Raw genomic sequence first — 16103 nt, forward strand, 5'->3', positions numbered from 1 at the left:
AAAATTAAGATATAAAGCTGAAAGAAGTTGCCCAAGTCCACACACCGGTCAGTGCAGACCTGAGGTTAGAACTAGAGTTTCTGATTTCCAGTCTTGTGTTCATTCCTCTAGATTATGCTGCCAAACAGAATGCGGCTGTTCATTAGTGGTACAATGAGCAACAGCCACTTTACTGCACCAATATCAATCATGTTCGATCTTTGGTATTCCACCAACTGCATGGTTTTAGATATAATTTTTGGGGGGATAGAACAGTGTCACAGGCTTAGTGGCTTCAGCTTTATCTATAGCAGTCTGCCCCTCCCCAGTGTAGCCACGTTTTTAGGAGGAAGAGACTGTAAGGAAAAGACCATTTGATGACAGCCTGTCACAAATAAATTGTTTTGGTTAAAAATGTTCTGAGTATTGCATCATTTTGTAAAATTGGCTTTCTACTATACTGATGCTTTGATTATAATCTCTTGCCTGATATAAAAAAGATTTGATATGTTATGGACAATTTTTGGAACCTGATCTGTGATATGTACTTACCGCATTTCCTTGTGACCTAAAGTAGCTTGGGTATCCAGTTGTGAAATGTAGGCTTGCAGTTACACTATTAGAATTGTGTAAAATGTCAATAAGGTGTTAAGCATATATTTTTTAAAATGTATATAATGTTACTGCTGCAAAACAAACTAAAGGTTCATTACTCTAGGCCAGGTTGGTCTCTTTGATACAAAACAAAATAAAATCTCAGGGAAGGAATGTGGGGGGAAGAACAGCCCATTTCCCTTTTGGAGCTTTCCTCAGATCATTTCTTCTTGGGGAGAGTGTGGGACTGCCCTTCAAGTGGAACAGGAAGTGAGTTTGGGCCCCAAACCTTACCAATCTTGGGGCATCTGCTGGGGTCAGAGTCTTCTGTGAGGGGGCCTTGTGTTACCTCATGGCCTTCAAGCCTCTTGGTGCTCTTCCCATCTTCCTATTAGTGGTGCCATTCTGACAGGCTTCCCTATTTGACTCCTGCCCCTGGAATAACCTTAAACAGTGCCAGGAGTGGCTCCATCTTGAGCATCCTCTTGCAGCAGGCCATGGCACAGCCATTGTGCCTACCTCAGTTTTCTTCCTTCTGAGTCCCGAGTATCTCTATGCCAGGCTCTCCTGCCTCAGTTATATCACTCCTTAGGACTGGTTTAGTACATAAACATTGTGCAAATAATTGCCAACAAAAATCCCAACACATAGTCCATTTATCGTATACAGTGCCTATAGTCCTTAAAATGCCAGGACATCCAGTCCCTTAATACCCCAAGTACCACACCTTCAATGTTTTCTGCAAAATCAAGGCAGCTTGTCAGTCCTCTTCTGTCCTTCTCCCAGCAGGCATGCAACCCTGCTCTTCCCAGCAGGAGCCCCCACAGCCACGTTGCTGGGAGATCATTCTCACCAGGAGTGCACCCCTCAGTCCTCTGCCCCTCTAACTATTCACCTGGTTCCAACTCTCCAGCTTGGGCACAATAGCGAATATGCCCCTCCACTACTCCTGTGCTTTCAGCCCTCTCCAGACCTTGGCTTTCACTTTCCGGTTTAGGCAACTCACTCAGCTGCTCTCTGGCCTTCAGTGCTCCCCAACCCTCCGGCCCTGGCGTTCTGGCTTTGGGTTGTTGTCCAGCAAACCCTCTTGTTGCTCTCCTGCCTTCAGCATTCCCCAGGAATCTCCTACAGCTTCCTTCAGGGACCTCTTCTGGTCTCTGGAAGGTCTCATCTGCCCCTTTTTGTGACTGACTCAGGCTGCTCTGACTCAGTCTCTCTCTGTTTCTCCCTGATCCTTTATAGCCTTTGGTATTGCCCTGCCAAACTGGGAGCACCTGTTCTGGCACAGCTGCTTCATTTACCGGGGCCAGCCACCCAAGACAAAAGGTGTGTGCGCATTGGTGCATGTGGTGTTCCAGAACATGAAGGGTGCCCTTCTCAGAAACAGTTAATAATAAAGGTTCAAGCTATATTAACATCTGTGTGGAGATTCTCTTCAAAGTTCTCTAGGTTTAGTAAGGTAATGGCATGCTTTTTCACAGCAGTCTGCCTCCCCAAACACAAATCATGGACCTTACAAAAAGTCCTTCAGAGTGCCTCTAGAAGAGAAAGGAAGGCTAGCATGGAGGCACCTAATCCTAATGCATCCCTTCCTCCCTCCTCTCCCCCATACACTTCATATGGGAAGGGGGAGATATGCATGCTGAGGGATGCCCCTGGGCACCAACCCCCAGTGATTGTGTCCCTGTCTTTATAACATTCCCTTTGTATCAAGATAATATGCATAGTTTTTTTCAGGTGAGAAGTGACCATAATGATCATCTAGTCTGATCACCTGCATAGAACACAGGCCAGAAATCCCAACCTAGTGATCTCTGAAGGCATTCTGCCATCAGGTTGTGGCGTGGCACCGTAGCTGCTTGGTGGAGAGTACTTCAGTTCAGTTCCTTCAGAGTGCCTCTAGAAGAGAAAGGAAGGCTAGCATGGAGGCAACTGATCCTAATGCATACCCCCAGACACTTCATGTGGAAAGGGGGAGATCTGCATGCTTCAGTTCAGTCGCTGAATCAGCCCATATAGGCACTTAAGCAGCTCCCTGTGTAGGAGATGGGAAGGTGGATGATCCATATGGATTCCCTGCATCTGGTCATGTCTGTCTCCATACATTGCTCTTGAAGGGGCTTGTGCAACACTCCAGTCTGTGCCATGAAGTAGTTGCTTCCTGCCCCGTATGCCTCCCTTTGTGCTGACACTCCTTGTGCAGTAAAATAACACAATTCAACTGCACAAGGCCCTCTTTCACCGTGAAGGAAGAGACTGAATTTATCCCATTGTTGTCATCATAAATGGCAATAATTTGTTAATACATTTCTGGCATTGTATACTACACAGAAAATGAGCAGTAATTGAATAGTTATGAGTGCTGTTAAAAGGTGATAACCATTAGTTCTGAAGTTATAAATGTAAAAATTGTAATATGGACTGAAGATAGTTAGTATACAATTTTATTTGGTGACCTTTGTGAAATGAGTTGAGGCCTAATTCAGTTCTCATTATACAGGTGTCAGAATCACAAAAGCACCACCACAGGTTGTACTCATTGATCCTCTTGTTAGTAGCCTGAACAAGAAGCTGACATTTTGAATGGGATTAGAGACTGAAGTATCCACTTCAGTTGGTTGTGTCCCTTTCAAGGTTGTGTCCCTTTCAAGTGAGAGTGCAGTGCAAGGAAATTTTTCCTGCTTTTGCCAGGCTTTACATGTTCTGTGGATAGAAAACTTCCGGAGTCAGAGTGGTTAATCTTGTATCATTTACTAGCATTTGCCAAAAAAAGGATTTTAAAAATGCCCCTTTAATGATAGTGTAGCATCATAATTAACAAACTAAATCCCTGTTTTTTATGGTCCCCAGAACTGCAGAGTGTGTGCCGAGTGTGGCACACGAACCAGTTGTCAGTGGCACCACAACTGTCTCGTGTGTGATAGTTGTTACCAACAGCAAGACAACCTACCCTGTCCTTTTTGTGAAAAATCATGCCACGCAGACTTGCAGAAAGACTTGTTGCATTGTCATATGTGCAAAAGGTAAGAAGCTGAATTTACTACAACTCCTTAAATGATTTTAATGTGTTTGGCAGCCTGTCTGAAATTAGTGCATCCATCTCACTTCATTTAATTGGCAAGGGTCATCATAAAACATTGCCATAGTTGTCAATAAATAGGTCCCTTTGTTTGTAATTTCAGCAAATGAATAAATGGGCATGGTCAGTAAACTGTCCTCTCTCCTCCTAGAGACTGGGGCATAACAAAGAAACTTGCCCTGCAGTTAGTCATGTTGCATTTATTCCGTGGGTAAACTGAAGACTAGAGCTGACCAGGGCTGTCAAAGTGATAACATTTATGAGCACTAGCTTTAAATTCTTTCTATTATAAATTTTAATTTCATGAAGATACCAGAAACAGAATTATTTGTATTTGTCTTCTTTTGCAAAGCCTATAGAATAGGCATTCTGTATCCAGTTATACCCATGCTGTTCACTCAGTAATGGGGGGGATGAAAGAGGCGGGAAATCTTTAAATCGATATGCATTTAGAACAATATTATGGTTACATAGTTGGCTTTAAGCAAAGTTTAGACTGATATTTAAATTTGTTCTCTCCTTGATGTATTGAAAGCTTTTTTTATTTCTTCCCTCCCCCAAAGCAGCAGTAGTTCTAAGGTGGAAAAAGAATCACATTCTCTAGGCCTTACTGTCTAAATAAGTCAAAGTACATTTAGTCATAATTTATAATTGCACCCTTTAGGCATTGGTTTACACTTTTGTGGTGTGTGTGCATTCGTGTGCTTGTGCGTGCTCTGAGAATTGGAATGAAGAGAGAGAGAGACAGAGACTGATTCTTAGTAAGACATTTTATAATTTAATGAGAATTAATTGTAATTAATGTAACTTTAATAATCTATCCAGGTGGATTCATATAGAATGTGACAAACCTCCAAGTAATGAATTGGATTCACAGTTAAAAGATTACATCTGTACTCTCTGTAAACAACTAGAAGAAGTGGATCAGACACAGCCATGTGATCTAATGCAGACTTCTGGACTGATTCCTGAATCTGTCAGTGTGACAGGTAAAAATTTCTCTCTCAAAGTGTGAGAGTATCAAACAGTTAGTTATGGTAAAGCTGTATTTAATTAAATCATTAAACAGCATTCAATGAAATGTATTTTGCCATTGTAAGGGTCTAATTCAAAACAAAATATTTAGACAGGAGACAGTCCCTGCCTCAAAGATCTTACAGTCTAATTAGACAAGACAGACCAAAGATGAGAGGGGAAACAGAAAGATGTGAAGTGTTTTGTCCAAGCTTATACAGTAGGTCATCAACAGAGCTGGGAGTAGAACCCAAGTCATGGTCTGGTGCTCTGTCCACTAGACCTGCCACCTTGTGAAATTGTAATGGGGAAAAAAAAAGTTGAATACACGTGGGTATTTCACACCACATTGTCTTGTGGATTGCACTTCTTCTCATGCATGCTTTGTCTAATGGGAGAAATAAGGCTGGTGTTTAAGCTTGGAGGCAGAGGCTAGAAATTTTACAAAAAACACCACCTTCATTAGGAGCAGGCACTAGTGAAGTCTTGCACTGCTTTGACAGCATCAGCCAATCTGGCCCTTTGTGAGTTCTTGCCATCCATGTATTGTGAGCTTTTTTTAGAAGAAATAGGGAAACCAACTGCAAGGTATCTATATCCCAGGGAGCCAATTATTCCTTCATTGGTGATGAGGAAAATGTTGAACTACCAGAAAAGTCAAGTATAATTCTCCTATGTGTGCAGGCTAATCCTTTGCGTAAACAAGCATCTTTGATGCTGGCTCTGTCCATGTGTATACACCCTTGATGAGTAGCAGGGGATAATGAAAAATTGTTCTTGGAGAGGGATAGTGACAGTAGGTAAATATAAATAAATGAATGGCAGAGGTTAGAATGAACATGTACAACAGGTTAGCAAAAGGTCACTTCAATCTTGAAAAGGCTACTCATGGTTATTGAACTTTCAAATAGTGTGTTTAGGGCATTTAGGGAGAAGTTTGAGCTAGCACACAAAACTAATCCTAAAAACCTTCCAACCTTAAAATGAAGACACTGCTGAATAAATTGAAGCTTTTATTTGAATGCTTTAAATTGAAAATACTACTTTGGTTATGTTTTTTAGTCAGATGAAACACTGAGTAATGTATCCTTTTCCTCAGAGGAAAGTTAGGTTATCATCCCAACTACTAGTGAAAATCTGAAACTATTATAGGAGGGTAGTCATGTAGCATTTTACACCCAAGAGATTACTTCTGTACATTAAACCCAGATTTGGAACCAATCTAAATGATCGTTTCCTCAAATTGAAATTAAAATATCACTTTAATGTTGGTATAGTCTCTGAGAGGGCTATTTAGGTGCTAAAAGTAGCATCACCTAATAGTTTCTGGCTTTTTGAACTTTCAGGAGGCTTTCCTGAACAAAAAGCAATAGTCGTGCTTTTTTGCACTAATGCTGTCTGAGGATCAGTTATTTAGGAGCTAGAGTTATTAGAATATACTTTACATTTTCCCTGTCCCCTACTTCGCCTACTGCATTTTAATTAATTTTATTAGGTATAAAGGCTTTTAGGGGAAAAGAAAGTAGGCTTCTGGTAGGTGTGCACCATAATGAGGACTTCAGCCCAACACCGCTCATTGCACACAAATCAGATGTCAAGAATTATAACATTCATAAACCAGTCGGAGAACACTTCAATCTCTCTGGTCACGCAATCACAGACATGAAGGTCGCTATCTTAAAACAAAAAAACTTCAAATCCAGACTCCAGCGAGAAACTGCTGAATTGGAATTCATTTGCAAATTGGATACTATTAATTTAGGCTTAAATAGAGACTGGGAGTGGCTAAGTCATTATGCAAGGTAGCCTATTTCCCCTTGTTCTCCCTCCCCCCCCCCGACGTTCTGGTTAAACTTGGATTTAAACTTGGAGAGTGGTCAGTTTGGATGAGCTATTGCCAGCAGGAGAGTGAGTTTGTGTGTGTGTCTGTGTCCCCGGGAAAAGGGGGGGGGGGGTGAGAAAGCCTGGATTTGTGCTGGACATGGCCCACCTTGATTACCATGCACATTGTAGGGAGAGTGGTCACTTTGGCTGAGCTATTACCAGCAGGAGAGTGAGTTTGTGTGTGTATGGGGGTGAGGGGGTGAGAAAACCTGGATTTGTGCTGGAAATGGCCCACCTTGATTATCATGCACATTGTAGGGAGAGCGGTCACTTTGGATGAGCTATTACCAGCAGGAGAGTGAGTTTGTGTGTGTGGTTTTTGGAGGGGGGTGAGAAAACCTGGATTTGTGCTGGAAATGGCCCACCTTGATTATCATGCACATTGTAGGGAGAGCGGTCACTTTGGATGAGCTATTACCAGCAGGAGAGTGAGTTTGTGTGTGTGGTTTTTGGAGGGGGGTGAGAAAACCTGGATTTGTGCTGGAAATGGCCCACCTTGATTATCATGCACATTGTAGGGAGAGCGGTCACTTTGGATAAGCTATTACCAGCAGGAGAGTGAGTTTGTGTGTGTGGTTTTTGGAGGGGGGTGAGGGGGTGAGAGAACCTGGATTTGTGCAGGAAATGGCCCACCTTGATTATCATACACATTATGAAGAGAGTTGTCACTTTGGATGAGCTATTACCAGCAGGAGAGTGAGTTTGTGGGGGGGGGGGGGGGGTAGAGGGTGAGAACCTGGATTTGTGCTGGAAATGGCCCAACTTGATGATCACTTTAGATAAGCTATTACCAGCAGGACAGTGGGGTGGGAGGAGGTATTGTTTCATGATCTCTGTGTGTATATAATGTCTGCTGCAGTTTCCACGGTATGCATCCGATGAAGTGAGCTGTAGCTCACGAAAGCTCATGCGCAAATAAATTGGTTAGTCTCTAAGGTGCCACAAGTACTCCTTTTCTTTTTGCGAATACAGACTAACACGGCTGTTACTCTGAACCTGAGTTAATATGCTTTCTCCATGCAACTTCCTGCAGCTGAAATGGGATCCTTGTATATGAAAGAAGGCCTATGCCTCAAGTGGAAAATTTAGCCTCCACTGGCTAAGTTTGCTGTGTCAGGAAAGTAGGTTGAAAGGGCAATGTTCTGAACATTGATAGACTCTAGAGCCTCTTCACTATGTCATAAGTCTACAGTGTTCATGTATTATTTATTTGTATAAATATTTTCAGCCATAATTCTTCAAGTTATTTATAGGATTTGGGACCTTATGGCTTGATTCTCATTTATGCCATAGTTCTTCTATATGGCTCTTGCAGTGTAAAGGGATTTTAAAGTGAGTGTAAATTATGTTTACAAAATTACACTTGCACTCATTTTACAGCCCCTTTTCACTGTCAGAATGGTGTAGCACTAATGAGAATTAGGCCCTTAGGGTTTGTCTATATTTGAAAGTTAATTGGGATTAAAGTAGGCTGTGAATTTAAAGTGCAGTATAGATTCCTGAATACTTCCACATGTAGACACTCTTGTTCTGGAATAAGAGTGCCTTATATCTGTTAAAATTAATCCATTTAGGCCTGGTCTGCACTTAAAATTTAAACTGTTACAGCTATGTCGGTCATGGTTGTGAAAAACCACACCCCCATCAACATAGCTGTGCTGACAAAAACCATAATATTGACACAACTATGCCAACGGAGAGGGCTTCTGTCAATGTAGCTTACATCATTCAGAGAGGTGGTGTTCCTATGTCTGCAGAAAAACTCCTTCTGTTGGTGAATGCTGTGTCTGCATTCGGGGACTATGCTGGCATAGGCTCTGAGTGTAGATGTAGCATTAGGGTAGATTAAGTTAAACAGGGCCAAGACACTCTTATTCCAGAATAAGTATCCATACATGGAGTTTTCAATACATTGAGTTATTCCATACATGGAGATATAGCTATTCCTGAATCACTCCATGTTTAGACAAGCTCTTTAGGAAATGCTGTATATTCTACCTAACCTTCTAGTTGTCCTAATTTGCCTTATCTCAGATCACATAATTAAATACCATGTTGTTAAACAAAAAGGTCAAGCAATGACAGCAACCACAGATGCCAAAGTAATACAATAAATGCTATGTCAAAATTGATAAATGCTTTGCTTTTCCTTAAGCTTGTACAAATGAAATGGAAATTGGAGGTGATGCAGAAGACGTGGCATTTCAGGAAAAAAGAGTTACTGATGATGGTCCTGGTCAAGAATCAACAGTTGGATGTGCTGCAAATGGTAAGAATGAGAGGTTCACAGCCAGACAAAATAAATCACAAAGTGCTCATGGAGTTACATAAACACTAACAGGAAGATTCCCTGCCTTTTGAAGAGTCAAATGAATTGTATAGATTCCATCACCAGAACTCTTCAGTGGCTGTACTAACTATGTTTTGTTATTTGAAAGATTATTTTCATTAAGCAAGGATAAAATTATAAACTGTGTCTGCAGAACATTTATATGCGGAAAAAAATGTTAAATGTTTACTGGGAGTGGATATTCCCTGACATAGAAGCTAACCAAACTGGGCATGTTTATATATTTGTGGAGTATAGAGAAAAATATTATATTATTTGTTGCCATATAATTTCAATTGCAAAACTTTCTGTATGAGTCTGCAAAGGATTGGGGCCTGTCATATAGCCCCTCTTCTAGTTGGACCCAGGCTTGTTCTTGTTGAGCCAGTGCCCTTCTCCAGGGAATTCTGCCTGGAACCTTCTCACAGAGTCTGAGGAACGTAATTTCCAGCAGGGACAGCTGCTGTTGTTTCTTTTCTTTCAAGTCTCCTCAACAAAATAAGATCAAAACCTCCCCAGGTCTGTCCCTCATCCCCATAAGTTCTTCAACCCAAAAGTTCCTGGCTCTTGCCTCAGAGCCTTTGTGATAATAGGACTTCCCACCATCTCCCTTCTGTCCGTTTTGTTTCTGAGAGCAGTTCCTCACAGATGTAGCTTCAGCCTCTGGCAGGTATCATAGTTCTCCCTTTCTATTTCCTGGTCCTCCTTTTATGGAGAACAGCCTGCTAAGCTACACAGGTCTTCTCCCAGGTGCATCAGGTGGGCCTAATTAGTCAGCTGCTGGCCTCTGACCCCAGAGGAATGATATCCCTTATGCTTTCACATGGTCTCATGTGTTAGCAAATAGCACACAACAGGATGAGTGGCTGAATTTTCCCTTGTGTGTTTTGGGCCACATACCCAAGAGGTGAGTGCTTCCAGCATGCTTGCTACGTGGATTTAATCATACAACCATATATGACCTACTGTAATAATTTTATCTTTTTTCCAAATGCAAGTGGATTTTTAAAATAGATGTTCTACCCTCATAAAAAGAAGCTCATGGCAAAAATACAAGCCATTTTTTCCCCCTGCTTTAAATTCAGTTCCCTTGATTTTCCTTATTGTAATCACCTTTCCATTTTGTCTGACTCTGGATGGACCACCCTTCAAAAATTGCCATTGACACTGCTTACTTGAATCTACCCACTCTGTTTAAAGCACTTTGAGAAGTAACATACGTATTTATTTATTTGGCTTTGGGGTAAGCGGAACGAAGGGTGCTGTTGATTAACATGAGACCCTTCTTCCTGTTGGCTGAATGTGCAACTCCTTCAGAACTTCCTGCCCTTGTCAGCTAGAAGACTGAGAACTTGAGTATCTCATATGGAAATGTAGAACACTAGCAAATGAGCCACCAAGTCCAAAGTCCTATAGCTTTGTACACTTTTTCCTAAGTTCAAGAGGCAACTCATCTTTTATCTGACATCTGTTTACTGCCTGAAAGAGTGAACCACAAAAGACCTTATCGTGTTTGTTTTCAAAACAGGGCAGCAGGAGAAATTCTTACGAAAACATTTTGTATTCTGAATACAATATGTAGTTTCTCCAGAATAAGATGTTTTCCACATATTTGCTGCTCTTTGAATAATGGTGTATGTTGCTGCACACAACTTGAGAACTGACAGAAATTTGGGTTTTGAGAAATTACAGTGTGTGCCCGAAAAGGACATGTCTACACTAAGGGGACTACGCTGGCATTGCCACAGTGCCGTAGCTATGCCAGCGTAACCCCATAGTGCAGCATACACCAACAAAAGGGGTTTTTCCATTGGTGTAGGAACACCACCTACCTGAGTGATAGTAGCTAGAGTGGCAAGCATTCACTGTCAACTTTGCTTCATCTTCACTGGGGGTCAGGTAGCATAGCTACATCCCTCATGGGTTTGGATTTGTCACACTGCAGAGTGACATAGCTACGTCAGCTTAACTTTTAACTGTAAACCAGGTCAAGGATTAAGTATCAAGTTCATACCCTTAAGTTTGTACAATAGCTATGCACCTGTTGGTGGTTCCATTTTTATGTATTTTTTGTAGCACTTTAGAGCATCTGACACCTTTAGTGTCTTATAATAAGGCTGTAACTGTTGGTTAGTGGATGGAGTTATTTGTTTGTTTCCTAAGACATAGGAAAGAAAAGTCATTTAAGGCATTACAAAGCTTTAGCCAAAACATAGGTTGGCTTCTAATCAGAAAGACTGTTGTCTTCAATATTAGGTGTTTGATCATCCATTAATTCAGAAGTATTCAAAGCCTAAACCATCAGGCTCTCTGCATGTGACATTTTGTTCCAGCACTCTTGGGTAGACTAGCTGAATTTTCTTCATTGAGTAATGTAATCAATGAACTTGTCAAATTATTTATTTGAAAAATCATTGAATCAGAGAAGTGTAGGACTGGAAGGGACCTCAATATGTCATCTAGTCCAGTCCTCTGCACTCAAGGCAGGACTAAGTAATAACTAGACCACTCCTGAAAGGTGTTGGTCTAACCTGTTCTTAAAATCCTTCCGTGAAGGAGATTCCACAACCTCCCTAGACAATTCGTTCCAGTGCTTAACCACCCTGACAGTTAGGAAGCTTTCCCTAACGTCCCCACTTAACCTTCCGTGCTGCAATTTAAGACCACTGCTACTTGTCCTAAACTCAGAGGTTAATGAGAAATTTTTTTCACCCTTCTCCTTGCAACAACCTTTTATGTACTTGAAAACTCTTATCATGTACCCCTCAGTCTTCTCTTCTCCAGACTAAACAACCAATTTTTTCAATCTTACCTCATAGGTAAGGCTACAATTTAGTCACAGGTATTTTTAGTAAAAGTCATGGACAGGTCACAGGCAATAACCAAAAAGTCACATCCAGTGACCTGTCTATGACTTTTACTAAAAATACCCCTAACTAAACCTTAGGTGCTGACGGAGGGGGTGTGCTCAAGCGGATGCTGCTGGGGGTGGGGTGCAGCTGGGGGCCCTGCTGTCACTGCTGCTTCTGGGGGTGGGCAGCCCAGGGCCCCACTGCTGCTCCAGGGCGGGGAGGGGAGGCAGCCCGGGGCCCTGCTGATGCCACCACCGCACCGCCAGACAGAGGCGGCCTGGGGTCCTGCCACTGCTCCTCCAGGTGAGGGCAACCTGGGGTGCCACTGCTGCTCCCGGACCGCTGCTCCAAGGTAGTGCCTGGGGCCAGTTGCCTGGGACCGTCGGAGCAGCAGCCAGTGCGGCTGGCCCCAGGGCCGCCCCAGCTGCTTAGGCGGTCCTGGGATCAGCTGTAGAATTCATGGAGGTCATGGAATCTGTGACTTCCCTGACCTCTGTGAAAGACTCGCAGCCTTTCTCATAGGTCATGTTTTCTAGGCCTTTAGTCATATTTGTTGCTCTCCTCTGGACTTCCTTCAGTTTATCCACATCTTTCTTGAAATGTGGCATCCAGAACTGGACACAATACTCAAGTTGAGGCCTGATCAGCATGGAGTAGAGTGGAAGAATTACTTCTTGTGTCTTGCTTACAGTACTCCTGCTAATACATCGCAGAATGATGTTTGCTTTTTTTGCAACATGTTATACTGTTGACTCACATTTAGCTTGTGACCCCCAGATCCTTTCCACAGTACTCCTTCGTAGGCAGACATGTCCCATTTTGTGTGTGTGCAATTGGTTGTTCCTTCCTCAGTGGAGTACTTTTCATTTGTCCTTATTGAATTTCCTTCTATTTACTTCAGACCATTTCTCCGGTTTGTCCAGATCATTTTGAATTTTAATCCTATCCTCCAAAGCACTTGCAAACCCGCCCAGCTTTGTATCATCTGCAACTTTGTACTTGTACTCTCCATGCCATAAATAATTTATGAAGACATTGAACAGAATTGGACTCAGGACCGATCCCTGTGGGACCCCACTCGATATGGCCTTCTAGCTGAACTGTGAACCACTGATAACTACTCTCTGGGAACAGTTTTCCAAACAGCTATGCATGCATCTTAGAGTATTATCTCCTATTTGTTTATGAAGAGGTCATAAGGGACAGTATCAAAAGCTTTATTAAAGTCAAGATATACCACATCCACCACTTCCCCCATCCACAAGGCTTGTTACCCTGTCAAAGAAAGCTATTAGTTTGGTTTGACATGATTTGTTCTTCACAAATCTATGTTAACTGTTACTTACTACCTTATTATCTTCTAGGTGTTTGAAAATTAATTGCTTGAATATTTGCGCCATTGTCTTTCCAGGAACTGAAGTTAAACTGACTGGTCTCTAATTCCCTGGGTGGTCCTTATTCCCTTTTTTATAGATTGGAATTATTTATGGTCTCTTCCAGTCTTCTGGAATCTCTCCTGTCTTCCATGAGTTTTTGAAGATAATCGCTAAAGGCTCAGGTATCTTCTCAGTCAGCTCCTTGAGTATTCTAGGATGTATTTCATCAGGCCCCGCTGACTTGAGGACACCTAACTTGTAATATTTAACTTGTTCTTCCCATATTTTAGTCTCAGCTAAATGATAGATTCAAAGGAGCTAAGAGACTATTGGTTGGCTTTTAAACCAGTGGGACCTGAAGAGTTATATCCAAGATCCTGAAACAAATAGCAAAATATATAGCTGATGGTTTGAATTCACTGGTAAGGTCACAGGAAGCACAAGAGGAATGCACAAAGTATTTTCAAAGCATAAATATATTGAACTGTTTGGATAAATAACAGTTAGGTAACCTATTAAAATATACAATACAGGAAATATTTAGATGACAATTGTAGGAAGACTCATAGATTTGTGGGGAAGGAAGATATTTGTGGTGGTTTGTTTTTAAAGAAAAGCCAGACCAAAAATATATTTGTTCTATCATTAAATAAAATTGTAATTGTTGTGGATAAAGTGAATTGACTGAACTATTTTTGTTATTGGTCTAAATGACTTAATGTAAAAGTTTGGAAGATTTTTGGTAATATGAACACAAAACTGTTTAATTAACCAGAAGTGGAGAGAAACAGTCAGAGCATAATCAAAACCAGTTGATGTGTCAAGTGAGCTTCTTTTGGTCTTAGTGCTATTTAATAGCTTCACAGGTTACCTGGAAGATTAAATAATCAAATTTGATGGTGATACCAATTTAAGAAGGATTGCAAACATAATAGAAGATCAAGTGAAACTGCAATAGGACCTTGAGAATTTAGAAAATTGGGCAAATTCCATTGGGATTATATTCAATTTATATGGAGATAATACCAATGATGCCACATAGGAGAAAGCTAGTTTGAGGCAAGGAATCCCACTGGTGGCAATACATTACAAACATGAGCATTTAATGTGATGCTACTGCAAAAACAAGAAAATTATGTTGTTTTGGCTGACTTTATAAAAGAAGAAGGTTTTAATTCTTCAGCAATTTATGGCTCAGGCTCACACATACCTTGACAAGAAAAGTTTTCTTCTTGACACCTTTGCATTCCATAACTTGAAATCACACTTTCATCCTGATCCTAAGTGACAAGCTCTGGGGAGCTTTGTTAGTTGTATACGGTTGGGAGCGTTTTTGTACAGCTGGGCAGTTTACACTATCTGAGATTGTTTAATTTGTGGATACTTTGTTTTTTAAGATTTTTATGGAGAACATTGTGTGGTTATGAATCTGTCAAAAGTGTTTTTCAGAGGGAAAACTGTACTTTCTAAGGAATTACCCACTGGAAAAATTTAGTTGTGGTCAGTTTTTTGAAAATATATACTATTCTGATTTATTATCTGAGTGATTTGTGCTGCACTGGGTCTTTGTTTAAATTCTGAAGCTTCGTATTAAATCCATGTTGTTAATCCACTTACTGAATATTGAAATCTAAAAAGCTTATGGCAGTGAATATTGTGATTTTTGAACATACTTTTCACTTTACATAGCTCAAAGCTAACACATTACTTTAACTACATTATAAACTGTTTCTGCCCTTCCCTCGTGTTCGTTAGGAAGATGGACCTTCTGTACTACTTCTGTACATGTTTAGATTTAAGCACCACAGCCACACTGAAGCAAAAAAAGATTTTATATACGTAAAAGATTTTATATAGAGAGTAAATACCCTATTAAACAGTCATTTACTTTTTCTGGCTTTAACTTTTCCATCATTGCCCATTACTGGATCATTTGTATGTGTATAAGCAAACGCTTTTTATTTTTCTAGGTTGTATTTTGAGTTTTATGGATTAGATACATAAAACATTTGGTATGGTTTGATGTCATGAAATATATTAAAAATTTTACTGTAATCCTGACAGCATTTATGATGTCAGAAACACTATCTGGCAGCATGGTGACATGTTCTGGGCGAATAATGGCATCCCAGCTAAGGGGAAAGGATTTAGAGCCTCCCCTTCGGTGTGCAGGAGCCAGTGGGTTTCTGCTGCACCACTTAGACCAGCCAATCACCTAGAATACTCCCCCTTCCCAGCTACTTCCTCCCACATCCAGGAGGGAAGATGAGCTCCCATGAGGAGGGGTAGGGGAAGATGGAGGTAGACCCCTAAAGAAGCTACACAGCCCTGTTTTCCCAGTTTATTGGGGGCTTAGAAAGGATAATATTTGGCTATCGTATGGTGTTAACTTTTTTATATCACTTCTCTTTTTCCCTTAACATAGTTGATTGGTAGTAATAGCAATTTAATGTATTTATTCATATTTGTAATGTGTCCATCACTATAGCATTTAGTTATAATACATAGATTTAAATATACATCTGCAGCCTTTCAGGAGAAATATCCACTTCCCATCATCTCACATACTAATATTTATTATTTTAAAGTATCTTGTCTGTGGGATTAGATAGTTTGATCCAGGAGCACATTGCTGCTGCACCTGTTCCTCCAGAATCTCAAGACTTGGTCAAACCTGATCTCTGGGTGGAAGCAAGTTTCACAGTGAAAAATCTTCCACAACGGCTAGTCTACACTAGAAAGGATTTGGGAGCATAGCTCATAACAGCAAATGAGGTTTTTTTGTCAGTATAGTTTATGCCAGGTCATGAAATGAAATAAGCTGCACCAGCAAAAGGACTCTGTTTGCCAGTATAACTGTATCTACCCAAGGCTTTTGCTTGGCATACTTATGTCTGTTGATGTGATTTTTTTTTCACACCCATAACAGACGTAGCCATGTGGTTAAAACTATGTCATCCAGGCCTAAGAACAACCTATTTGCTTGCGCCGTCATA

At 41.0% G+C, this 16103-nt stretch overlaps 1 protein-coding gene across 10 annotated transcripts in view; it reads left to right on the forward strand.

Annotated features, from left to right (window-relative positions):
- KMT2C (lysine methyltransferase 2C) overlaps nucleotides 1-16103 on the forward strand; it is a 328257-nt gene that overhangs the window by 188664 nt on the left and 123490 nt on the right. For all 10 annotated transcript variants that reach the window (XM_048837560.2, XM_048837566.2, XM_048837562.2 and 7 more), the window contains 3 exons: nucleotides 3424-3596; nucleotides 4478-4641; nucleotides 8706-8819. In XM_048837560.2, the coding sequence (XP_048693517.2) occupies nucleotides 3424-3596; nucleotides 4478-4641; nucleotides 8706-8819 (451 nt within the window). The remainder of the gene's footprint in view (nucleotides 1-3423; nucleotides 3597-4477; nucleotides 4642-8705; nucleotides 8820-16103) is intronic.

This window comes from Caretta caretta, chromosome 2, assembly GCF_965140235.1.
Source record: "Caretta caretta isolate rCarCar2 chromosome 2, rCarCar1.hap1, whole genome shotgun sequence".
In the NCBI taxonomy this organism is placed as follows: Eukaryota; Metazoa; Chordata; order Testudines; family Cheloniidae; genus Caretta; species Caretta caretta.